This window comes from Oncorhynchus kisutch, linkage group LG24, assembly GCF_002021735.2.
Source record: "Oncorhynchus kisutch isolate 150728-3 linkage group LG24, Okis_V2, whole genome shotgun sequence".
NCBI classification, from domain to species: Eukaryota; Metazoa; Chordata; class Actinopteri; order Salmoniformes; family Salmonidae; genus Oncorhynchus; species Oncorhynchus kisutch.
The window spans coordinates 32,486,245-32,512,521 of NC_034197.2; the positions used below are offsets into that span (position 1 = coordinate 32,486,245).

Consider the following 26,277-nt stretch of genomic DNA (forward strand, 5'->3'; position numbering starts at 1 on the left):
TGGTGGTGGTGGTTGGAGAAGCTGTGGTGGTGGTGGTGGTGGTTGGAGGAGCTGAGGTGGTGGTGGTGGTTGGAGGAGCTGAGGTGGTGGTGGTTGACGGAGCTGAGGTGATGGTTGAAGGAGCTAAGGTGGTGGTGGTTGAAGGAGCTGAGGTGGTGGTGGTTGAAGTAGCTAAGGTGGTGGTGGTTGAAGGAGCTGAGGTGGTGGTGGTTGAAGGAGCTGAGGTGGTGGTGGTTGAAGGAGCTGAGGTGGTGGTGGTTGAAGAAGCTGAGGTGGTGGTGGTTGAAGGAGCTGAGGTGGTGGTGGTTGAAGAAGCTGAGGTGGTGGTGGTTGAAGAAGCTGAGGTGGTGGTGGTTGAAGAAGCTGAGGTGGTGGTGGTGGTTGGAGGAGCTGTGGTGGTGGTGGTGGTTGGAGGAGCTGTGGTGGTGGTTGGAGGAGCTGTGGTGGTGGTTGAAGTAGCTAAGGTGGTTGGAGGAGCTGAGGTGGTGGTGGTGGTTGGAGGAGCTGAGGTGGTGGTGGTTGGCGGAGCTGAGGTGATGGTTGAAGTAGCTACGGTGGTGGTGGTTGAAGGAGCTGAGGTGGTGGTGGTTGAAGGAGCTGAGGTGGTGGTGGTTGAAGGAGCTGAGGTGGTGGTGGTTGAAGGAGCTGAGGTGGTGGTGGTTGAAGGAGCTGAGGTGGTGGTGGTTGAAGGAGCTGAGGTGGTGGTGGTTGAAGGAGCTGAGGTGGTGGTGGTTGAAGGAGCTGAGGTGGTGGTGGTTGAAGAAGCTGAGGTGGTGGTGGTGGTGGTGGTTGGAGGAGCTGAGGTGGTGGTGGTGGTGGTTGGAGGAGCTGAGGTGGTGGTGGTGGTGGTTGGAGGAGCTGAGGTGGTGGTGGTGGTTGGAGGAGCTGAGGTGGTGGTGGTGGTTGGAGGAGCTGTGGTGGTGGTGGTTGGAGGAGCTGTGGTGGTGGTGGTTGGAGGAGCTGTGGTGGTGGTGGTTGGAGGAGCTGTGGTGGTGGTGGTTGGAGGAGCTGTGGTGGTGGTGGTGGTTGGAGGAGCTGAGGTGGTGGTGGTGGTTGGAGGAGCTGTGGTGGTGGTGGTGGTTGGAGGAGCTGAGGTGGTGGTGGTGGTTGGAGGAGCTGAGGTGGTGGTGGTGGTTGAGGAGCTGAGGTGGTGGTGGTTGAAGGAGCTGAGGTGGTGGTGGTTGAAGGAGCTGAGGTGGTGGTGGTTGAAGGAGCTGAGGTGGTGGTGGTTGAAGGAGCTGAGGTGGTGGTGGTTGAAGGAGCTGAGGTGGTGGTGGTTGAAGGAGCTGAGGTGGTGGTGGTTGAAGGAGCTGAGGTGGTGGTGGTTGAAGAAGCTGAGGTGGTGGTGGTTGAAGAAGCTGAGGTGGTGGTGGTTGAAGAAGCTGAGGTGGTGGTGGTTGAAGGAGCTGAGGTGGTGGTGGTTGAAGGAGCTGAGGTGGTGGTGGTTGAAGAAGCTGAGGTGGTGGTGGTGGTTGGAGGAGCTGAGGTGGTGGTGGTTGGAGGAGCTGAGGTGGTGGTGGTGGTGGTTGGAGGAGCTGAGGTGGTGGTGGTGGTTGGAGGAGCTGAGGTGGTGGTGGTTGGAGGAGCTGTGGTGGTGGTGGTTGGAGGAGCTGTGGTGGTGGTGGTGGTTGGAGGAGCTGAGGTGGTGGTGGTGGTTGGAGGAGCTGAGGTGGTGGTGGTGGTTGGAGGAGCTGAGGTGGTGGTGGTTGACGGAGCTGAGGTGATGGTTGAAGTAGCTAAGGTGGTGGTGGTTGAAGGAGCTGAGGTGGTGGTGGTTGAAGGAGCTGAGGTGGTGGTGGTTGAAGGAGCTGAGGTGGTGGTGGTTGAAGGAGCTGAGGTGGTGGTGGTTGAAGGAGCTGAGGTGGTGGTGGTTGAAGGAGCTGAGGTGGTGGTGGTTGAAGGAGCTGAGGTGGTGGTGGTTGAAGAAGCTGAGGTGGTGGTGGTTGAAGAAGCTGAGGTGGTGGTGGTTGAAGGAGCTGAGGTGGTGGTGGTTGAAGGAGCTGAGGTGGTGGTGGTTGAAGAAGCTGAGGTGGTGGTGGTTGAAGGAGCTGAGGTGGTGGTGGTTGAAGGAGCTGAGGTGGTGGTGGTTGAAGGAGCTGAGGTGGTGGTGGTTGAAGGAGCTGAGGTGGTGGTGGTTGAAGGAGCTGAGGTGGTGGTGGCTGAAGAACCTGAGGTGGTGGTGGTTGAAGAACATGAGGTGGTGGTGGTTGAAGAACCTGAGGTGGTGGTGGTTGAAGAACCTGAGGTTGTGGTGGTTGAAGGAGCTGAGGTGGTGGTTGAAGGAGCTGAGGTGGTGGTTGAAGGAGCCTGAGGTGGTGGTTGAAGGAGCTGAGGTGGTGGTTGAAGGAGCTGAGGTGGTGGTTGAAGGAGCTGAGGTGGTGGTTGAAGGAGCTGAGGTGGTGGTTGAAGGAGCTGAGGTGGTGGTGGTGGTGGTTGAAGGAGCTGAGATGGTGGTTGAAGGAGATGAGGTGGTGGCTTGAAAGGTGATGGTGGTTGAATTCAGGTTGTAACAAAACAAAATGCGGAAAAAGTCAAGCTGTGAATATTTTCAGAAGGCACTGTATACCCGGGAATAGGGCCACAATTCTTTCATGGCCATATAACAAGATAAATCATAATGTTTTTACGATGCTAAGATTGTAAAAACGTGTAGAGGTCAGGAGGCTTAAGTCTATGCATTTACAGGATCAGCTTATGGTTGCCATCGATGTGCCACAAAGAATTTGGGCCTGCAACTCTGTACTGCCTCCGCCGCAGCTGCATGGCTCTCCTCACAGCTCCCTGGGGGTTGACATGGATCAGACCCTGTCTGACCCTCTCCCGCTGGACTCCAACACCCTCCTCTCTTAAGCGTGCCCTCACAGACTCAGCACCAAGTTCTTCATTCTGTTCTATCAGCTCTTTTGATCCTCTCATCCAGTTGAGTCTGACAACAGTGAGTAGGACCTGAAGAACTGAAATTAACTAAATACAAAAGAACACAAAGATACATTAATCAGGAATGTGTTCAAATCTAGGGAGGATGTAGAGATCTCCCACTAGTGTTGCAATTGCTTTATTCAATTACGATAACTTACCTCATGTGCCACTTGACCACGGAGTGTGACACATTAAGAACAGCTGCGTAACGCAACGTTAACTGTTCATGAAAATCGCAAATGAAATGAAATGAATATGCTAGCTCTCAAGCTTAGCCTTTTGTTAACAACACTGTCATCTCAGATTTTCAAAATATGCTTCTCAACCATTGCAAAATAAGCATTTGTGTAACAGCTAGCGCGGCTAGCGTAGCATTTAGCGTTAGCATCAGCAGACAACATTTTCACAAAAACCAGAAAATCATTCAAATAAAATCATTACCTTTGAAGAACTTCAGATGTTTTCAATGAGGAGACTCTCAGTTAGATAGCAAATGCTCCGTTTTTCCTGAAAGATTATTTGTTTAGGAGAAATCGCTCCGTTTGGTGCGTCACGTTTGGCTACCAAAAAATCCCGAAAATTCAGTCTTCAAAATGCCGAACTTTTTTTCCAAATTAACTCCATAATATCGACTGAAACATGGTAAACGTTGTTTAGAATCAATCCTCAAGGTGTTTTTCACATATCTCTTCATGATATATCGTTCGTTGAAAGCCTCCTCTCTCCTCTAAATCACTGGATGACTGCGTGCAGCTTGTAGATTACCATCAATTTAGACAAAGGACACCGGGCGGACCCCTGGAAAATGTAGTCTCTTATGGCCAATCTTCCAATGATATGCCTACAAATACGTCACAATGCGTCAGACACCTTGGAGAAACGATAGGAAGGGCAGGCTCATTCCCGGCGCATTCACAGCCATATAAGGAGACAATAGAAAACAGAGCTTCAAAAATTCTTCCCATTTCCTGGTTGAAGTTTCATCTTGGTTTCACCTGTAGCATGAGTTCTGTGGCACTCACAGATAATATCTTTGCAGTTTTGGAAACCTTAGAGTGTTTTCTTTCCAAAGCTGCCAATTATATGCATAGTCGAGCATCTTTTCGTGACAAAATATTGCGCTTAAAATGGGCACGTTTTTTTTATCCATAAATTAAAAGAGCGCCCCCTATATCCAAGAAGTTAAGACGGGATAAACTGTTTTCCAATACCGGAAAAAAACACAGTGAAGCGTGTTCCAGTTCACGCTCACCAAACAGTAGAGTCCACATGGAGTGACACTTACAAAGAACGGCAATACTTCTTCATTTCTCAAAAGAAAAACATCAACCAATTTCTAAAGACTGTTGACATCTAGTGGAAGCCATAGGAACTGCAACCAGGTTCCTATTAAATAGGGCTTCCCATAGAAAGCCATTGGGAAATACTATGACCTCAATATTTCTTTCCCCTGGATAGTTTGTCCTCTGGGTTTCGCCTGCCAAATCAGTTTGGTTATACGCACAGACATTATTTTAACCGTTTTAGAAACTTTAGAGTGTTTCCTATCCAAATCTACCTAAAATCTAATTATATGCATAATTATATGCATATCCTAGCTTCTGGGCCTGAGTAACAGGCAGTTTACTTTGGGCACGCTTTTCATCCGGACGTGAAAATACTGTCCCCATCCCTAAGAAGTTTAAGTAAGTGTAAATACTGTCCGACATGTCTTTGCGTATTTAGTTGGGTGTTGCTTCGACAGTCAAGATATTTACCATGTTTGTTACGTTTATAGAGTCATTCCTTTTCCATGTGCATCATGCTATTTCTAGCCAGCTAGCCTAGGTGCTAGCAAGTTATGTTAGCTCATAATGCTGTGTACCACATGCCTTGTTTAAGATAGTAAATTCATATTATTCTGTTCATATTGTTAGGTTGTCATATTTTATTATATTGTCTGGTAAGTTAATAGCTGTGTTTATGGACATTTAAAGTAATTTTAGGTAGCCCCATGAACTGTTAGCATGTAGCTAATTTAGCCTGTGCCTTTCCTCGTGGTGCAGTTACTATTCCACGATGGCGTTGGTCACATGCAGTTGCACATGCGCAGACCGTAGTTACGTTGCAGTCTCTTTCAGTTGCTTGTCAGTCTACTACTATGTCATTAGATAGACACCTTTCTGTGTTTGCAAAATAGCCGCACGAGGGTGGAAAAATATCATTTAAAAAAAGACTCTATTTACATGTTGCTTATGAGTGCATTTCACACTACTTTTGGATTATAATTGTATTTTAAGGCTCGTATGAGTGTCCTGCTTAATATGTTTCTATCATCACCGCAAATCAACTAGATCATGTACATTATATAGTACTTTCATATGCTGTATCAAAAATAGTTATTTTGCAAAGATCATAACCAAATATAATCTTAATGACTGTTCAAGCAAGAATCAAAACATCATTGTAAGCGTATGAGAAAAAAGTTATTTTGTTTAGAAGTAATAAAAACTGAACCTAGATTTATGTTGAAAGGGCGTACATGGTGATAACTTTCTTACTGCCGCCAAGTGTCAAGTGCATATGTGCGTGACGTCAGTGTGTTGTATTTAAAAAAATAAATTGAGCCTTTATTTAACCAGGTAAGCTAGTTGAGAACAAGTTCTCATTTACAACTGCGACCTGGCCAAGATAAAGCAAAGCAGTGTGACACAAACAACAACACAGAGTTACACATGGAATTAACAAGAGTACAGTCAATAACACAATAGAAAAAAAGAAAGTCTATATACAGTGTGTGCAAATGGCGTGAGGAGGTAAGGCAATAAACAGGCCATAGTAGAAAGTAATTACAATTTAGCAAATTAACACTGGAGTGATATCTGTAAGGTAAGGGACAATAAAGTACATCTTACAGCCCAATTTGTAGCCTATGTTTTTACACTTAGCTATTATCCTGCCACTGTAGCAGTAATTGCTATTAGTTGGCCATCATTGTAAATAAGAATTTGTTCTTAACTGTCTTGCCTAGTTAAATAAAAACACGAGGAAAGGAGCATTCTACAGCGTAGGAACGAAATGTGCAGTGCATATTCTGCTGTCCTATTGCGCATGCAACTGTTTCCAGTAACGTCTTTGTTGCAATATCCAAAACGGAAGTGGCAATTTCACCTATTAATGATTCCAGCTTCAACCATTAGAGGAGAATATGCTAAACTGGCCTTGAATCAGTGTCTTAGGGAAACTTCCTCCCTTGTCTACCAAGGCATTTTCCGCATTGGTCTGAATAATACCCACTGTGGTGAGGAAGTATGGAAGCTGCTGAGAGAAAAGTACGTAGTCTGTTTTCTTTAACTCTTAGCCAGTGTGTGTGACTTTTATTAAAACCCTCTGCTTTCCCAGATTTGCAGATTCCGTGTATTCCCTCGCGCCGTGCAACCATATAAGAGGAGTACCGGCCATAAAAGGAATGGAATGACTTCAGGGCTGGGTTATAGGAACTGACACCATGTCTTTAGGCTGGTTCTTAGCGCATGCCTTCACAATGCAGCACATTTCACAGCTTTGGCTTTCAGTCAACACGGAGTTATTTTATTGTGTTTTCCAGCTTGACAGCTAAAACTAACAATGACAACTCTGGTGCAGCATACAAAGAACATGGTCCTTGTCAAATCAATGATCAATAAGTATTTGTCTCAAACATTAATCTCTAGTGATGGGCACCGATATGGAATGTCCATATCAGCTGCATTTTTTCATTTGATATCGATATAATATATGAAACACTTTAGAAGCACGGTGGCTAGGAAAATCTCCCTAGAAAGGCCAAAACCTAGGAAGAAACCTAGAGAGGAACCAGGCTATGTGGGGTGGCCAGTCCTCTTCTGGCTGTGCCAGAATATGTTTGTTTACGTAATTAATATATATTAACAGGAAGGATGAACCATTATTACTATATGCCTTGCAACTGCATTTTCTCACTCATCCTCAATGGTTCAGAAAGAGGTCTATGGAAGTGGAATTGAGTGTCTGACTAACTTGGTTCCGATCACCCAGTCTACATCTCCCTTCTCCCCCTCCCTCTCTTTCACTTCAATTCATAGCTTTATTGACATGAGAAACATGTGGTTACATTGCCATAGCAAGTGAAATAGATCATAAACAAAAGTGAAATAAACAAACACAAATCACGCTGACAGTGCAAAATGCATGCTCCATTAAAGACAGAAGTCTAGAATATTACATCACCAAGGCATTGGTGGTTCAGTGGTAGAATTCTCGCCTGCCACGCGGGAGGCCCGGGTTCGATTCCCGGCCAATGCAGGTATATTTTTGGAAGTGTTGTTGAATATTCTCATAGAAGTAATAACTACATGTATTTATTTATACATTTTTCAATAGCAGCTACATGTTACATGCTTCCTTATAAATGATCATATGGATTACATTTGAAACTCAAGTTAATTATGGCTATAGCTCTGGAATCATTCTTTTAAGATCCCTCCGGTATCTCAAATAAGTTTATTTTCAAATCCATGTCGTAAACAGGCTGATGTCCACAATCAGACATAATTCATACTACCTTTCAAAACAACTCCTTTACATTTTTCACAAACGCCTTCATACCCATCTGTTCTACCCCCAACTTGACCCGTCATCCCCTTTGTGTTTTCCTATTACATGAGTTTTGGGAACGAAATATCTTTCCATCGAAGCATTGGTGGTTCAGTGGTAGAATTCTCGCCTGCCACGCGGGAGGCCCGGGTTCGATTCCCGGCCAATGCAGGGACATTTTTTGAAGTGTTGCTGGTTATATTGTCATAGAAGTAATAAGTACATGCATTTATTTTTAAATAGCAGCTACATCTTACATTCTTCCTTATAAATGATCATATGGATTATATTTTAAACTCAAGTTAATTATGGCTATAGCTCTGAAATCATTTTTAAAAATTCCCTCCGGTATATCTCAAATAAGTTTATTTTCAAACCCATGTCGTAAACAGGCTGACGTCCACAATCAGGCATAAATCATACCACCTTTCAAAACAACTACTTTACATTTTCACATGCCTTCATTCCCATCTGCTCCGTCCTCCAACTTGACTCGTCATCCCCTTTGTGCTTTCCTATTATATGAGTATTGGGATCGAAATATTACTCTATCAAAGCATTGGTGGTTCAGTGGTAGAATTCTCGCCTGCCACGCGGGAGGCCCGGGTTCGATTCCCGGCCAATGCATGTATTTCTTTTTCAAAAGTGTTTTAGGATCTACTCACAGAAAGAAGTGATTCAAATTTCAGTCCAACTGCATTCCAATATATAAATAACTACCATGTATTTGCTTACAACACATGGCCAAATGTATGTGGACACCTGCTCATCGAACATCTCATAATCATAGCCATTAATATGGAGTTGCTCCCCCTTTGCTGATTTTAATTCACATTGTTTACTAGTTACATTTACACAGTTATATCCCTCCCGGGGAGAACTTTGCTCCACTAAAGCATTGGTGGTTCAGTGGTAGAATTCTCGCCTGCCACGCGGGAGGCCCGGGTTCGATTCCCGGCCAATGCATGGTTAATTTCTTTTTTTGGGGGGGGGGGGGGTCTATAATTTTGGGGTCTACACACATAAGTAAATTTGGTCCCAATATATAAATAAGTAACATGTATTTCTTTACATACACTACATGTTCAAAAGTATGTGGACACCTACTCCTTGAAAATCTAATTCCATTATCAGGGTTGCAGGTGTAATTGAAGGGTACAGTGAAAATCTTAGGCTTCAAGCTTCAACATGCAGTGCCAGTGAAATAAAATAATGAAAATTGTAATAAATACAATATAGAAGTAGCACTATATACAGTGATGAATTAATAAATGTCCCTTGGGGTGGAGGCAGAGCAAAGACTAGAAGTCGACCGATTATTGGAGGACCAAAAAAAGCCGAAACCGATTAATCGGCCGAGATATATATATATTTGTAATAATCACAATTGCAACAATACTGAATGAATAATTAACATTTTTATTTGAACTTAATATAATACATCAATAAAATCAATTTAGTCTCAAATAAATAATAAAAAATGTTCAATTTGGTTTAAATAATGCAAAAACACAGTGTTGGAGAAGAAAGTAAAAGTGCAATATGTGCCATGTAAAAAAGCTAACGTTTAAGTTCCTTGCTCAGATCATGAGAACATATGAAAGCTGGTGGTTCCTTTTATTAACATGAGTCTTTAATATTCCCAGGTAAGAAGTTTTAGGTTGTAGTTATTATAGGACTATTTCTCTCTATACCATTTGTATTTCATAGACCTTTGACTAGTGCCAGCCTAATCTCGGGAGTTGGTAAGTCATAAACAGCGCTGTGCTTCAAGCATTGCGAAAAGCTGCTGGCAAACGGAGGAATGTACGGTTTGAATGAATGCTTACGAGCCTGCTGCTGCCTACCACCACCGCTCAGTCAGACTGCTCTATCAAATATCAAATCATAGACTTAATTATAACATAATAACACACAGAAATACAAGCCTCAGGTCATTAATATGGTCAAATCCAGAAACGATCATTTCGAAAACAAAACGTTTATTCTTTCAGTGAAATACGGAACCGTTCCGTATTTATCAAACGGGTGGCAACCCTAAGTCTAAATATTGATGTTCATTGCACAACCTTCAATGTTATGCTATAATTATGTAAAATTCTGGCAAATTAATTACAGTTTTAGTTAGGAAGAAAGAAATTGTCTTCACACAGTTCGCAACGAGCGAACGATTATGTTAAGATTGATTTGTTTTTTACACGATGAGTTTAATGCTAGCTAGCAACTTACCATGGCTCCTCGCTGCCTGCACTCGCGTAACAGGTGGTCAGCCTGCCACGCAGTCCCCTCATGGATTGCAATATAATCGGTGTCCAAAAATGCCTTTTACCAATTGTTATGAAAACTTGAAATCGGCCTGAATTAATCGGCCATTCCGATTAATCGGTCGACCTCTAGTAAAGACTGTTGAGGGGGTGGGGGGGGGGAAATGACCAGAGGGAGCAGAAAAATTACCATTGAGGGGGTGGGGGGAATGACCACAGGGGGAGCAGCAGAATGACCATTGAGTTAAATAAAAACAAAAAAGTTATAATATACATATTAACAACTGCAACAGGGAGGAATGTCGTTGGGGTGGGGGCAGAGTAAAAACTGTTAGGGTGTGGAATGTCCATGGGGGAGTAGCAGAGGGGAGGTGGGGTAGGTAGCTGAATAGTGTTGGCTATTCAGCAGCCTGCTGATCTGAAGGTTGAACTACACTGATCTGAAGGTGTAGAACACAAAGTTATTCGATGGAGTTGAGGTCAGGGCTCTGTGCAGACCAGTCAAGTTCTTCCACTCCCATCTTGAGAAAACAATTCTGTATGGACCTCGCTTTGTGCATGGGGGCATTGTCATGCTGAAACAGGAAAGGGCCGGCTAAGGCACTGCATCGCAGTGCTAGAGGCATCACTACAGATCCGGGTTCGATACCGGGCTGTGTCGCAGCCGGCCGCTACCTGGAGACCCATGAGGCGGAGCACATACGGGAGTTGCAGCGATGGGACAAGACAAACTACCAATTGGGGAGAAAAAGGGGTTAAAAAAAAGAAAGGAAGAAGTTTTCCTTCAATGGAACTAAGGGACCCAGCCCGAACCATGAAAAAGTGCCCTAGACCATTAATCCTCCTGCACCAAACTTTACATTTGGCACTATGTATTGAGGCAGGTAGCATTCTCCTGGCATCTGCCAAACACAGATGGTCCGTCAGAGTCCAATGGTGGCAAGCTTTACGCTGATGCTTGGCATTGCGCATGGTGGCCATGTAGTGTATTTTTACATGGTAGTCTACATGTTACATAATTTCTGATAACCTTTCATATGGATTACATTTGTAAACTCATTAATTATGGATAAACCTCTAGAAAAGTGATTTTAGATCACTCGGGTATCGCTCAAGTTTATTTTCAAATCCTTGTCATAAACAGGCTCTAGGTACTAGGCAATGTAAAAACACTACACATTGTACCTACCTAAAACTAGTCTACCATGCAAAAAATACAAGTGATTAAGAGACGGGCACTCTAAATACATTGTACTACCTATAACTGGTCTATCATGCAACAACAACAAAAAGCTTATTAAAGACGACATCTGTTTTTAATGGTCCTTCGAGCCAAATAGTTAAATACTAATTCAACATTTTGTTTCACTTCACCCTGACTGTTAGAGAAATACTCTGTCCCATACAATGATATATCAAAGCATTGGCGGTTCAGTAGTAAACTTCTCGTCTGCCATTCGGGAGGCCCGGGTTGATTCCCGGCCAATGTGTGGACTCTTTTGGGGTATAAGCAGGATCTCGCTACACACTTGAATTTAAACTTCTGAAAATACCCAGAAACACAAATCTAAGTGCATGAGCTATATCAACCTATTTCCAAACTACTTCTCTACATTTTTGTCCTATATGTTTCTTTAAACCCCTTCCAGTCTTTCTCTCCAATTTTCAACTCCTTTCTGCTTCACGCCACCCCCACTGTGTTGTAAGCCCTGGAATATACTATCATAGCAGCTCAGCATTGGTGGTTCAGTGGTAGAATTCTCGCCTGCCACGCGGGAGGCCCGGGTTCGATTCCCGGCCAATGCAGGCATATCCTTTTAAAATAACTACCCTTTACACTCACTGGATGACAGGCACAAGGTCTGTACCATAAGCGGGAAAATCTGTAGAATCACATTTTCAATATACCAGTAGGAGGGTTTGATCTTAACCAATTAATTAAAAAAAATTCTTTGTGTGTTCTCACCTTGACGTTCAGGTCCTGGTCTAGTAGAATGTTCTCCAGCTTCAGATCTCGATGGACCACGCCATTCTGAAGGAGAGGGAAAGAGACAATCAAGTAAAGTACCACTATTACACACAGATCTTTACACACGCACAGATTCTTCACCCCCTTGATGTTTTTCTAGGAAGACACTGCTGTGTTGATTTAGGAACTAGAGAGCAGATGACATTTACACAGCCTGAATACATAAGTGGAGGTCCAGTGTGTGTTTGTGTTTTGTGTGTGATATCAATCATTTTGTAACACAGTTGCTGTAAAGAGATTCAAGAGAAATAGGGAACAGATGAAGAGAACAAAAGAACAGCTTAAAAGATGAGAGATGAAAATGTAATTGTCTAATTGACATTGAAAGGTCATTCTCATGATATGAGTGTTTGATTCAATGATTAATCCACGAGCATACAGTACTGGTGAATGGTCAACAGTATACAGTCAGTGTGTGTAAACCTTGTCTGTGTTTGTTAGTCGATTCCTAGCCTGGGCTTTGTTTAGTTATTGTTTCTGTTTGTCTTTCAATTAGCTTTCCTTAATTATTTAGGATTGTTCAGTTATCCCTCCTTCTGTCTTTCATTGTATGATCACAATTAACAATCCAGCTCTATAACAAACCCAACATGTACAGATTAATTCGCTAATGTAGTATAACGATATTGAAGAGAGAAAGAGGGGGTATAAGAGTTTGCTACAGGAAAATATGAATAGCACAGCAGAGGTCAATTCAGGTGACGAGTGAATGTGAGAGAGCGAATAAGATAAAGAGGGGGGAGAGAGAGACTGAGACATGAATAGGGAAAGAGAGAGGTTTATGTGGCGTGTCTTTTAAAAACGTTCATTTTCCCCTGAAGCCTAAATACTTCCTGCTAAAGCTGCATACCTCAGAAGCATTCTAAATAATTCACGCCTTCCGGAACACTCATGTCTATTTTAGAACACTATTTGAGGTCAGACAACTAGAGGATGCAGCATCGAGCTCCAAAGCTAAAATAGCGAGGGGTCTTTTTTGTTCTTCATTCAAATGTAGTGGTTTGAGATTGGGGGATAATTTAGCCATCTGGTGTTAAGCAGTATCAGCTATGAGCTAGCTCTGGTGTGCACACATGCATGTGGTTTATTCCACTGAAGAGTTTTATCCCAAAACTCTGCCAATAGGTGTTCACTATTTCCTAAGTCTCCTATTTCCTCAATTTCTGCACCAACTAGGAAATTTAGCTTTTTAACTTTTACCACGACACAATTCTATAAACTAAGAAAGTGAAATGTCCGAATAATAGTAAAGGAGGATTTATTTCAGCTTTTATTTCTTTCATCACATTCCCAGTGGGTCAGAAGTTTACATACACTCAATTAGTATTTGGTAGCATTGCCTTTAAATTGTTAAACTTGGGTCAAACATTTCAGGTAGCCTTCCACAAGCTTCCCACAATAATTTTGAATTTTGGCCCATTCCTCCTGACAGAGCTGGTGTAACTGAGTCAGGTTTGTAGGCCTCCTTGCTCGCACACGCTTTTTCAGTTCTGCCCACAAATGTTCTATAGGATTGAGGTCAGGGCTTTGTGATGGCCACTCAAATACCTTGACTTTGTTGTCCTTTGCCATTTTGCCACAACTTTGGAAGTATGCTTGGGGTCATTGTTCATTTGGAAGACCCATTTGCGACCAAGCTTTAACTTCCTGACTGTGGTCTTGAGATGTTGCTTCAATATATCCACATCATTTTCCTGCCTCATGATGCAACCTATTTTGTGAAGTGCACCAGTCCCTCCTGCAGCAAAGCACAACATGATGCTGCCATGCATCACCCCCATGCATCACGGTTGGGATGGTGTTCTTCGGCTTGCAAGCCTCCCCCTTTTCCTCCAAACACATTCAATGGTCATTATGGCCAAACAGTTCTATTTTTCTTTCATCAGACCAGAGGACATTTCTCCAAAAAGTACCATCTTTGTCCCCATGTGCAGTTGCAAACCTTTGTCTGGCTTTTTTTATGGCAGTTTTGGAGCAGTGGCTTCTTCCTTGCTGAGCGGCTTTCAGGTTATGTTGATATAGGACTCATTTTAATGTGGATATAGATATTTTTGTACCGGTTTCCTCCAGCATCTTCACAAGGTCCTTTGCTGTTGTTCTGGGATTGATTTGCACTTTTCGCATCAAAGTACGTTCATCTCTAGGAGACAGAAGGTGTCTCCTTCCTGAGCGGTATGTCGGTGTGGTCCCATGATGTTTATACTTGCGTACTATTGTTTGTACAGATGAATGTGGTACCTTCAGGCGTTTGGGAATTGCTCCCAAGGATGAACCAGACTTGTGGAGGTCTTGGCTGATTTCTTTTGATTTTCCCATGATGTCAAGCAAAGAGGCACGGAGTTTGAAGGTAGGCCTTGAAATACATCCACAGTACACCTCCAATTGACTCAAATCATGTCAATTAGCCTATCAGAAGCTTCTAAAGCCATGACATCATTTTCTGGAATTTTCCAAGCTGTTTAAATGCAGAGTCAACTTAGTGTATGTAAACTTCTGACCCTCTGGAATTGTGATACAGTGAGTTATTAAGTGAAATAATCTGTCTGTAAACAATTGTTGGAAAAATTATTTGTGTCATGCAAAGTAGATGTCCTAACCGACTTGCCAAAACTATAGTTTGTTAACAAGAAATTTGTGGAGTGGTTGAAAAACAAGTTTTAATGACTCCAACCTAAGTGTATGTAAATGTCTGACTTCAACTGTAATTCTCCTTTGACCCACAAAGTTTTCCTCTGGTATTAGGAGTAGGATTTTGTGGGTTTAGCTGTGCAATGTTTGCCTGTTGCTTCATTTCACACCCTGAGAAGAGAAACTGCAGTGATCAGGATTTTTTGGGATTAGCTCACAGGTGGCTGGTGTCACCTTAACTGGGGAGGACAAGCTCATTGTATTGGCTGGAACGGAATTAATGGTATCAAACACATGGTTTACAAATGTTTTAATATCACTCCATTCACTATATTTCAGCCATTATTATGAGCCGTCCTCCCCTCACCAGCCTCCTGTGGCTTAGCAGTACCATGTTTGCCTATTGCTCCGTTTTATACTAAGTGGGTTAATTGCAACCAACATTGAGCACTGCCTCAACATGAGGTGAACTCTCGTTAAACCATAAATATGTGCTACCGGTATCAAAATGTTATGATACTTATGATACCAACATTTTAGAATACGTAGTACCGTTTTATATAGTACACTGAATTTGTTCCTCCAACCAATCAAAAGAACCCGCTGGGCAACAGCAGCTTATCTCTTAATGTGCCAGTCCACTTGTCTTGTATGCCAATATAACGTGCGGCGTATGTCATCAACCAGTAACATCCCTGTAGTGGTCGACCGATTAATCGGAATGGCCGATTTCAAGTTTTCATAACAATCGGAAATCGGTATTTTGGGAACCGTGAGTTTTGTGATCCATTGCACCACTACTGTCTAGCAATGATTAACAACCAGCTTGACAGAGCTTGAAGAGTTTTAAAAATAATAAAATGGGTAAATATTGTGCAGTCCAGGTGTGCAGAGCTCTAAGAGACTTACCCAGAAAGACAGCTGTAATTGCTGCTAAAGGTGATTCTAACATGTATTGACTCTGGGTTGAATACTTAGCCAATAGCTAATCAAGATATATTAGTGTTTTATTTTACATTATAAATAAATAAAAAATTATAATCTTCGACCTTGACAGAGTATTTTGTGTAGATCGTTGAAAAAAAAAAGACATTTTAATTTGAATCATACTTTGTAACAAAATGTGGAAAAAGTAATGGGGCCTGAATACTTTCTTAATTAAGGCACTGTAACTGTATAAAGTATTCCCCCCGTCACTACCGAAAAGAGAAACTGCAGCACACGCGGTTATAGGATTCATCACATTATTTAGCAAATAATTATGCTAATTGAAATACAATGATTGTGTGTGCGTGCGAACGCTCATGCATTTCTGTGTGAGCCTGTGCAGCATGCATGTGTGTGTTTACCGTGTGGCAGTAGTGGACGGCGGAGGTGATTTGTCTGAAGATGTCTCTGGCCTCTGTCTCCACCAGTCTCCTCCTCTCATTGACGTAGTCATACAACTCCCCTCTGCTGGCGTACTCCATCACTATCACAATCTTATCACGACTCTCAAACACTACACAGGACAGGGAGAGCACAGAGAAAGGTTACATTGTGTGTGTACGTATGCGTGTTTTCCTTTCAGTGTGTGTGTGTGTGTGTGTGTGTGTGTGTGTGTGTGTGTGTGTGTGTGTGTGTGTGTGTGTGTGTGTGTATTCTCACCCTCGTGGAAGCGTATGATGTAGGGGTGTTTGAGGGCGGAGGTGATTTCTATCTCTCTCTTGATATGAACTCTGTCCAGATCATCAGTGATGCTCTCCTTACGAATCGACTTGATGGCCACCTGAGAACACCAGACACACACAGCGTTAGACTTCATTACGGTTACACACACCTCCGAGCTACAAACACACCACACAGACAGACACACTTAAGAATGTTAATGGCACAGGCACACACACAAACGATACAATGCTAGACATTGCTAGGTGACGCACATCTGCACAAACAAAGTTCATTCATAGTCAATATGATGATGCTCATAAATCAATGAACACAGTGTCACTGGGTAACGTTGGCAACCTCTTTTCTTCTGGTCTATAGAGTAGTCTTTCTTCTATCTGGTCTATAGAGTAGTCTTTCTTCTATCTGGTCTATAGAGTAGTCTTTCTTCTATCTGGTCTATAGAGTAGTCTTTCTTCTATCTGGTTTATAGCGTAGTCTTTCTTCTATCTGGTCTATAGAGTAGTCTTTCTTCTATCTGGTCTATAGAGTAGTCTTTCTTCTATCTGGTTTATAGCGTAGTCTTTCTTCTATCTGGTTTATAGCGTAGTCTTTCTTCTATCTAGTTTATAGCGTAGGCTAAAAATCACATACTGTGAGCTAGTGATGGGTGAAAAAAATCGATAGTTACATATCGGGATATTATTTTTGACAATATATTGTATAGTTTTGACAATATTGCAATATTATTTTTGCGCTAGTTGGCTATACATGCACCAAAACTCCAGTATGTTTCCTTCATAGCTTGTTCTTCATCTTCTTTTTAAACAGGGAGCCAATTTGTTTTCAGCACTTATTTCAATGACTAATTAAAACTTGTTTTCTCATGGCTCTCTTTTCCCTCTGCAACAGACATGGTGAGTGAGCAATTTGTTTGAAACAGCGAATTGCAATAAAATCACAGTATCGAATCGCAATACATATAGCATCGTGAGAATCGCAATACATATTGTATCGTGAGAATCGCAATACATATAGCATCGTGAGAATCGCAATACATATTGTATCGGCACTTAAGTATCGTGATAATATCATATCTTGAGGTCCCTGGAAATTCCCAGCCTTACCATGATCCAGGCGTAACCATGGTGATACTTTATTTGTCCCTGTTGTTCGTCTGTCCAGGGTTTGGTCCCAGCAACAAGAGATTCCTCACTAGTTAAATCCCCGGCCAACACTTAATTCATTCACTCTTCCTTATCTCGCTCAAACTTAATTTGCCTCGTTAAGGAAGACAGGCAAACACTGACAAACACACAATTCACGAGTTTGCAAACACAGAAGTAAAGTCCCTGGGTAGAGGTGATACTTGGGGTTTAGGGGTGAAGGGTGACTGCAGGCAGAGGCTACAGTGTTCACACACTGTTCACTTAATCTCACACACATTCAACCCCCAAAACCCCTGGCACACACATTCAACCCCCAAAACCCCTGGCACACACATTCAACCCCCAAAACCCCTGGCACACACATTCAACCCCCAAAACCCCTGGCACACACATTCAACCCCCAAAACCCCTGGCACACACATTCAACCCCCAAAACCCCTGGCACACACATTCAACCCCCAAAACCCCTGGCACACACATTCAACCCCCAAAATCCCTGGCACACACATTCAACCCCCAAAACCCCTGGCACACACATTCAACCCCCGAAACCCCTGGCACACACATTCAACCCCCAAAACCCCTGGCACACACACACACCCCTGAAAATGTTTTGTGTGAAGCTTCAACCTGATACGTAAAATTTATTCAACCCTGTGGCATTATATCAACCACTAGGGTTCTCAAAGCTAGCACTCTCTCGCTCTCTGAGGACCACTGTTCTTCCAGTTGGGTCACAGTTCTAGAATTCTCAGCTGCCGGAAAGAACTCTGGGACATCAGAAGATGGTATTCACACGCTCTCTGGGCCAACACAGTTACAAAACACACACACACTCCAGGGACTCTCTGACTTAGATACTCATGCTTGCTTGATCAGCCACCAGAGATCCATGTCTTGTAAACTGTGTGGACGTGCTAGCAGGGTAATGTCCCACTAGAGAGAACAGTGATGTAACCACACCTCGGAGTTTCCCTACAGACTCCACGTCTCATCTGATCATGTAGGGGATTGATTGTATGTGTGTGAGTGAGAGAGAGAGAGCGAGAGTGAATGCATGCCTGTGTTCATTGAACTATTAGTCAAAGTATCTGAATGACCTCTAAAAATATGTGGCTCATTTCAATCATTTGTTTGTGTAAAATACTAAAGGCTGATCCGGGATGACCATGAATAACAGGTATTACTAGATAGATACATGTGCCAGAGTATACGGTTCAGCCACCACAGCTCTGTCGGGTATGGAACGCCATTTGGGTCTTTGCGTGTCAAGAAATATACGTCAATTAACACTATCTGACATGTAAAATAAGCTTGACCCGAATATGACTGCACATCACATAATAATTTAACACGCTCATACATTTTTACATAGTTATTACACATTGATGACACTATAACTCGTAATCCATGTCACAACGATTCACCCATACGTATGCTATGATGCTGGTAAAGGTTTTTGTCTGGCGCCCGTGCCGCTGCCGGATGAGCGCAGACACACCTCCCCAAGCTCTGGAAAGTGCTGGTCGTAAAAAAAGCTAACTAGCTGATGGATGCACACAATGTTCTTCCCCAAAAACATAGCAAAACGACATGACCTAGCTAGCTAACTACCGAGCTAAGTGTCGTCATCTAAAATGCCCATACATTTATAAGACAGTTTTTATTTGATTAATGATGGTCGATGTGGGTCCGACCATAGCTAGCCACAATAAGGATTAGACACAATAGTGGAATTTGAGGTTTGCCTTCAAAATGAAAGTCCATAATGGAACAACAGATCATGCGAAATGAGGTTGGAATGTTCTTATATAAATTCAACAAAAGACAATACTTTGTTAATTTGACAAAGATCTGTTGAAATCACATTGGATGTATTAGACTTTAGAATTTCATTGGGGACATACTTATTTCACTGTACAGCCTTACCTATAGATTGTGGATCAATGACATGGGGTATCAGTCTACTCAGTGAGAGCCAGAGACCATTAGCGTCGTAGCTCTTGTTGCGGGACTCTGAAACAACTGTGAATTAAGCCACATTTATTGTACCAGTCAACCTACTATGTGAATTGAACACTATTCCAGAGGAAAAACTGTACAAAGTGGATGTTTTGGAGCCTGATAACTCTTGAGGAGGACTTTGGGAAAAAAGCACTTGGGCACTGAGTAGGCTGATATCCCATTTCATTGATCCCCAATCTTTAGGTAAGGCTGTACAGTGCAATATGAATGTCAATATGCACAATAGGGTGACTGGGGAGGTGATTTCCCCACAGTCAAAGTCCCGCAATAAGAGCTACGACGCTAATATTTCCGTAAACTCTTCACAGTTGTGTTCTCTGGGTGTCACCGAGTAGACTGATACCCCATTTCATTGGTCCACATTCCAACACTCCAACCATGTTTAACATTATCAAGTCAAAATATGGCACGATTTCACCAATTGTAACCTTCTGCATCACTTTCAAAGAGGGACTTTTATTTTAAAAGGCAAACCGCAAAATCCACTATTGTGGCTAATCCTTATTGTGGCTAACTTCACTACACATATGCTATGGCTTGACTGGACCAGGTTAAGTCAGATGAAGCTAGCTGGCTGCTTATAATGTTGGTTTTGGGCAACAGGGTCAAGTAGCAGGCTAGCTAGCTATTTCAATAGAAGTACAACAAGTGGCTACCTAGCTAATACTTATTCACATGGATTCCTAAATCATTGCTAAGAATATTGAAAACGACTAGTTTCTACTCTTCATTGTTTTCAGGCAGTTTGCATTGGTGCAAGCTAGGTACCGCAAAAGTTGCTGATAACATCTGTATCGAAGATATTTGCAAACATTTTTGATCCTGCTCGTTTGATCCTGATCTAATTTCAAATGCTCACTCAGATGTTTTCACATTCGGTCGAACAAATAGTGCCTTATTAAGAACTCGGTATTGTACAGCTTAGACAGTGATCATAATGGTTGAGCTTGGCTTGCACACACATCATTCTATAATAGAATTGTGTTATTTGACGTTTTAAATTAAAAGCTTATTTGGCGCATCAAATAGTGTTATTTGACGTGTATTCCAAGATATCTTAAGAACAGGTTTATTCAGTTACTGGTTTCAACACACCACATTCCTACGTATTGACTGCTCACAGTGAACGTGCGAGTCTTAACGTGTTTCTATGGAGAGAACAGAAATAATTACCATGAGTATAGGCTTACATACAATTATACAGGCCCATAGAATAGACTGTGGAGGTATACATGCTGCTATATAGAAGAGACCAAATGACTTGGTATACACAATCTCTGCCATGATATAACGTAAGTGGTAGGGTTAAATATTTTCCTAGTATTTGACAAATGTTCCATCCCGAGAATAAATCCCTTTTCTCCCGGGTGACCCGAAATTTCCTGCCAAAACCGGAAGTGTCATTCTAAAGCATGAAAATATGTCTAGCTTTGATCAGCATGAAAAGTCTACCTTAGCCCGATGAGCACGACATTGAAGACATTTCAGAGCCAAAGCCCAAATGATTGTACCGTTATCCAATACATAGCCTATGATATAGGCACATTACGCACAACATAAATGTCACGCCTTGGTCTTAGTGTTTTGTGTTTTCGTTATATATTTTGGTCAGGCCAGGGTGTGACATGGGTTTACGTGTTGTGTTTCGTATTGGGGTTTTATAGGATTTGGGATTGCTAGGTTTAGGGGTGTGTCTAGTTAGGCTTGGCTGCCTGAGGCGGTTCTTGATCAGAGTCAGGTGCTTCTCGTTGCCTCTGATTGGGAACCGTATTTAGGTAGCCTGAGTTCGCTTTGTCTTTCGTGGGTGATTGTTCCTGTCTCTGTGTAGTATCACCAGATAGGCTGTAATTAGGTTTCACGTTCCGTTTGTTGTTTTTTGTATTTATTATTAGTTATTTCATGTATCGTCACTTTTCATTCATTAAAGACATGAGTAACCACCACGCTGCATTTCGGTCCGACTCTCTTTCAACAAACGAAGAACGCCGTTACAATAAAAACATAAAAGCCCATAGATGTAGCTATGCTCTCTTGTTTAAATACATGAAACAAGCTCTGATAGGCTAGTCTTTGAGTGTGGACTGTATTACTGTACTGTATATTATATGGACTGGAATTACACACATCAAGTTTCAAGTTAACGCACAAGCAGGTGAAATGCCTTTCTTGCAGGCTCTAAACCCAACAATGTAGTAATCAATAACAATGTAATACTAAAAATAACATAAGGTAGAACAAAAACACACAAGAAATAAAAACACAAAGTACAGTACATTCAGAAAATATTCAGACTTTTTCCACATTTTGTTACGTTACAGACTTATTCTAAAATGGATTACATAGTTTTTTCCCCTCCTGAATCTACACACAATGTCCCATAATGACAAAGCAAAAACAGGTTAAGACATTTTTGCATAAAAATAAAAACTACAGAAATATCACATTTCTATAAGTATTCAGACCCTTTACTCAGTACTTTGTTGAAGCACCTTTGGCAGCGATTACAGCCTCGAGTCTTCTTGGGTATGATGTTACAAGCTTGGCACACCTGTATTTGGGGAGTTTCTCCCAAATAGAATCTTCTTTTCATGGTATGAGAGTACTTTAGGTGCCTTTTGGCAAAATCCAAGCGGGCTGTCATGTGCCTTTTACTGAGGAGTGGCTTCCGTCTGGCTACAGAAATATACCATAAAGGCCTGATTGGTGGAGTGCTGCAGAGGTGGTTGTCCTTCTTGAAGGTCCTCCCATCTCCACAGAGGAACTCTGGAGCTCTGTCAGAGTGACCATCGGCTTCTTGGTCACCTCCCTGAACATGGCCCTTTCTCCATGGCCAGGCGGCCAGCTCTAGGAAGTCTTGGTGGTTCCAAACATCTTCCCTTTAAGAATGATGGAGGCCACTGTGTTCTTGTGGATCTTCAATGCTGCAGACATTTTTTGGTACCCTTCCCCAGATCTGTGCCTCGACACAATCCTGTCTCGGAGCTCTACGGACAATTCCTTTGACCTCTGACATGCACTGTCAACTGTGGGACCTTATATAGACAGATGTGTGCCTTTCCAAATCATGTCCAATCAATTGAATTTACCACAGATGGACTCCAATCAAGTTGTAGAAACATCAAGGATGATCAATGGAAACAGGATGCATCTGAGTCTCATAGCTATGGGTCTGAATAATTATGTAAATACGTTTTTTCGTTTTTATAAATTAGCAACAATTCTGAAAAACTTTTCGCTTTGTCATTATGGGGTATTGTGTGTAGATTGACGATGATTTTTATTTTATTTAATCCATTTTAGAATAAGACTGTAACGTAACAAAATGTGGAAAAAGTCCATGGGTCTGAATACTTTCCAAATGCACTGTAAAAGGTAAATATGTATAGGAGTGAGGTGATCAGGATATAGGATAAACAGAGTAGCAGCAGCATAGGCTATATGATGATTGTAAGTGAGTGGCTGTGCGTGTGTTTAGAGTCAATATGAATGTATGTGCATATTATGTGTGTGTGTTGGAGTGTCAGTGTGCATGAGTGTGTAGGGCCCTGTGAGTGTCCTCGACCCTTTGTACTACAACCCTGTTGATGTGGAAGGGGTTCGTTCCCCTCCCCCCCTTTCCGGCACCACACTGCCAGGTCACTGACCTCTCATCGTCGCCGGTGATCAGACCTACCACTGTCGTGTCGTCAGCACACTTGACAATGTTGTTGGTATTGTGCATCACCAGGCAGTCGTGGGTGAACAAGGAGTACAGAAGGGGACTAAGCACACATCCCTGTGGGGCCCCCGTGTTGAGGGTCAGCATGGCGGTCAGCCCGTCAGGAAGTCCAGGATCCAGTTGCAAAGAGAGGTGTTCAGTCCCAGGGTTCTAAACTTGGTGACGAGCTTGGAGGAGACAATGGTGTTCAATGCTGAGCTGTAGTGAATGAACAGCATTCTCACATTGGTATTCCTCTTATCTAGGTGGGTGAGGGCAGTGTGGAGTGCAATTGAGATTGAGTCGTCTATGGATCTGTTGGGGCGGTATGCAAATTTGAGTGGGTCTAGGATGCCTGGGATGATGAAGTTGATGTGTGCCATAAACAGCTTCTCAAAGCACTTCATGATTACAGATGTGAGTGCTACAGGCGGGTAGTTATTATGGCATGAAGCCTTAGAGTTATTGGGGACAGGAATGATGGTGGTCATTACAGACTGGGACAAGGAGAGGTTGAAAATTACCATGAATATGCCTGCCAGCTGTTCTGCGCATACTCTGAGAACGAGCCCTGGAATACCGTCAGGCCCAGCAGCCTGCCAGGTGTTGAGCTTATTAAAGACCTTACTCATGTCGGCCTCGGAGAGCGAGATCACCCAGTCCTCTGGGTCGGTGGCAGCCCTCAAACCCAGCACAATGTTGTTATTGTTCAGGCGTGCATAAAATGCATTGAGCTCGTCCGGTAGGGAGGCATCGTTTGGAAGATCACAGCATCCTTTGCATTCCGTAATGGACTGTAGCCCCTGCCACATACGGTGGGCGTCAAAGCCTTTGTAAAATGATTCCACCTTACTCCTAGATTGTCCTTTTGCTCGTTTGATGAATCTGCGGAGGTCATAGCGGGACTTCTTGTACTTGTTCCTGTCCTCAGCCGTAGCCCACATGATCTTGAAAACCAAATCAACACTAGAACCACCTGACCTTTCAGCCTATAAATACCCGCTAGAGAATGTTGAGAATGTTGCCGGGTGTCACATTTAGCATACGCTTCAGATGCATATCAACCTGCAAGGTGCACAAACGAACACCAAGCCTTGACAAATATTGCATGAACAATTGTAAAGCATGAATTGCATGAAGGAATATTAGTGGAAATATACCCATGTAAAAATATAACAAAAAATATTTGTTTAGATAGAGTAAAGGACATGTTTTGTATAATTCTACAAAGTCTACAAAGTAGGCCAAAAGCCAATTTCCAACACTTCCAGTCAAATGAGACATCAACATTCTAACAGTGTAATAAATCCATTTCATATTTCCTATGTGAAGAATAATAATTTGGTTGTGTTTATAAAAGTCGTAAGTAACATTAGAAAACTAAAAAACAATTATTTCAAAGAACATGAAAGCATGTTCATTCGTTTATGTTACTCTAGGCCAGTGGTTCCCAAACTTTTCATAGTCCCCCTCTTTTGCACCAGGGTCAAATGTTGTTTTTTACCATCATTGTAAGCCTGCCACACACACACACACACACACACACACACACAATATGATACATTTATTAAACATAACATAAGCTGCACGCAGTCATCCAGTGATTGAGAGGAGAGAGGAGGCTTTCAACGAACGATATATCATGAAGAGATATGTGAAAAACACCTTGAGGATTGATTCTAAACAACGTTTACTATGTTTCAGTTGATATTATGGAGTTAATTTGGAAAAAAGTTTGGCGTTTTGATGACTGATTTTTCAGGTTTTTTTGGTAGCCAAACGTGACGCACCAAACGGAGCGATTTCTCCTAAACATATAATCTTTCAGGAAAAACTGAACATTTGCTATCTAACTGAGAGTCTCCTCATTGAAAACATCTGAAGTTCTTCAAAGGTAAATGATTTTATTTGAATGATTTTCTGGTTTTTGTGAAAATGTTGCCTGCTGATGCTAACGCTAAATGTTACGCTAGCTATCAATACTGTTACACAAATGCTTGTTTTGCTATGGTTGAGAAGCATATTTTGAAAATCTGAGATGACAGTGTTGTTAACAAAAGGCTAAGTTTGAGAGCTAGCATATTAATTTCATTTCATTTGCGATTTTCATGAATAGTTAACGTTGCGTTATGGTAATGAGCTTGAGGCTGTATTCACGATCCCGGATCCGGGATGGCTCGACGCAAGAAGTTAAAGTTCTTTACTGACCATCATTTTCACTTGTCTGACTGCTTGCAAGATGACGAGTTTCTCACACGACTGGCCTATCTGGGTGATGTTTTTAAATCACCAGAATGATCTGAATCTAGGAATACATGGACTCTCTGCAAATATATTCAATGTGTGGGACAAAATTCAGGCTGATTAAGAAGTTGGAGCTCTTCTCTGTCTGCATTAACAATGACAACACACAGGTCTTTCCATCATTGTATGATTTTTTGTGTGCAAATGAACTCAAGCTTACGGACAATGTCAAATGCGATATAGCGAAGCACCTGAGTGAGTTGTGTGCACAATTACGCAGGCACTTTCCCTAAACTGGATTCGTTATCCCTTTCATGCCCTGCCTTCAGTCCAGATTTCTGGATTGGGCTGTACTCAGAGTATCCTGCCTTGGCAAATCGCACTGTTAAGACACGGATGCCCTTTGCAACCACGTACCTATGTGAGAGTGGATTCTCGGCCATCGCTAGCATGAAAATGAAATAAAGGCACAGACTGTGTGTGGAAAATGATTTAAGACCGAGACTCTCTCCAATACAACCCAACATTGCGAGTTATGTGCATCCTTTCAAGCACACCCTTCTCATTAACCTGTGGTAAGTTATTCACAATTTTTGATGGACAAATAAGGTTTTATATGTAAGATGGTTAAATAAAGAGCAAAATTATTGTTAATATTATTATTATTGCCCTGGTCCTATAAGAGCTCTTTGACACTTCCCATGAGCCAGGTTGGACAAAAACTCACACTCATTCTTATGTTTAATAAATGTATTGTGTAATGTGTGTGTGGCTGGCGTACGATGATGGCAAAAAACAACATTTGATACGCAGCTCAAGGTTGAATGTTTGAAGGGGTACAGAACTATAAAAAGTTTGGGAACCACTGTCCTAGAGCAAACAAAAAACTATACATACCTCGGCCTAAGGTCACAGGTAACTTCCACAAAGAAGTGACAAGAGACAAGGCAAGAAGGGCCTTCTATGCCATCAAAAGGGACATCAAATTCGACATACCAATTAGGATCTGGCTAAAAATACTTGAATCAGTTATAGAATCCATTGCCCTTCATCAAAGGAGAT

General features: G+C 42.3%; 1 protein-coding gene and 5 non-coding genes across 6 annotated transcripts in view; 5 read left to right on the forward strand and 1 right to left on the reverse strand.

Moving 5' to 3' along the window:
• Positions 1 to 26,277, reverse strand: part of LOC109880038 (NUAK family SNF1-like kinase 1) — a 46,743-nt gene that overhangs the window by 12,226 nt on the left and 8,240 nt on the right. Inside the window, exons 2-4 of the mRNA XM_020472272.2 lie at positions 16,081 to 16,201; positions 15,783 to 15,934; positions 11,743 to 11,808 (exon numbers count right to left, since the gene is read on the reverse strand). Coding sequence (XP_020327861.1) covers positions 11,743 to 11,808; positions 15,783 to 15,934; positions 16,081 to 16,201 — 339 coding nt within the window. The remainder of the gene's footprint in view (positions 1 to 11,742; positions 11,809 to 15,782; positions 15,935 to 16,080; positions 16,202 to 26,277) is intronic.
• Positions 7,151 to 7,221, forward strand: trnag-gcc (transfer RNA glycine (anticodon GCC)). The gene has a single exon. It is a non-coding gene; the product is annotated as a tRNA-Gly (tRNA).
• trnag-gcc (transfer RNA glycine (anticodon GCC)) lies at positions 7,613 to 7,683 on the forward strand. The gene has a single exon. It is a non-coding gene; the product is annotated as a tRNA-Gly (tRNA).
• On the forward strand, positions 8,069 to 8,139 carry trnag-gcc (transfer RNA glycine (anticodon GCC)). Its single transcript has one exon. It is a non-coding gene; the product is annotated as a tRNA-Gly (tRNA).
• trnag-gcc (transfer RNA glycine (anticodon GCC)) lies at positions 8,408 to 8,478 on the forward strand. Its single transcript has one exon. It is a non-coding gene; the product is annotated as a tRNA-Gly (tRNA).
• On the forward strand, positions 11,512 to 11,582 carry trnag-gcc (transfer RNA glycine (anticodon GCC)). The gene has a single exon. It is a non-coding gene; the product is annotated as a tRNA-Gly (tRNA).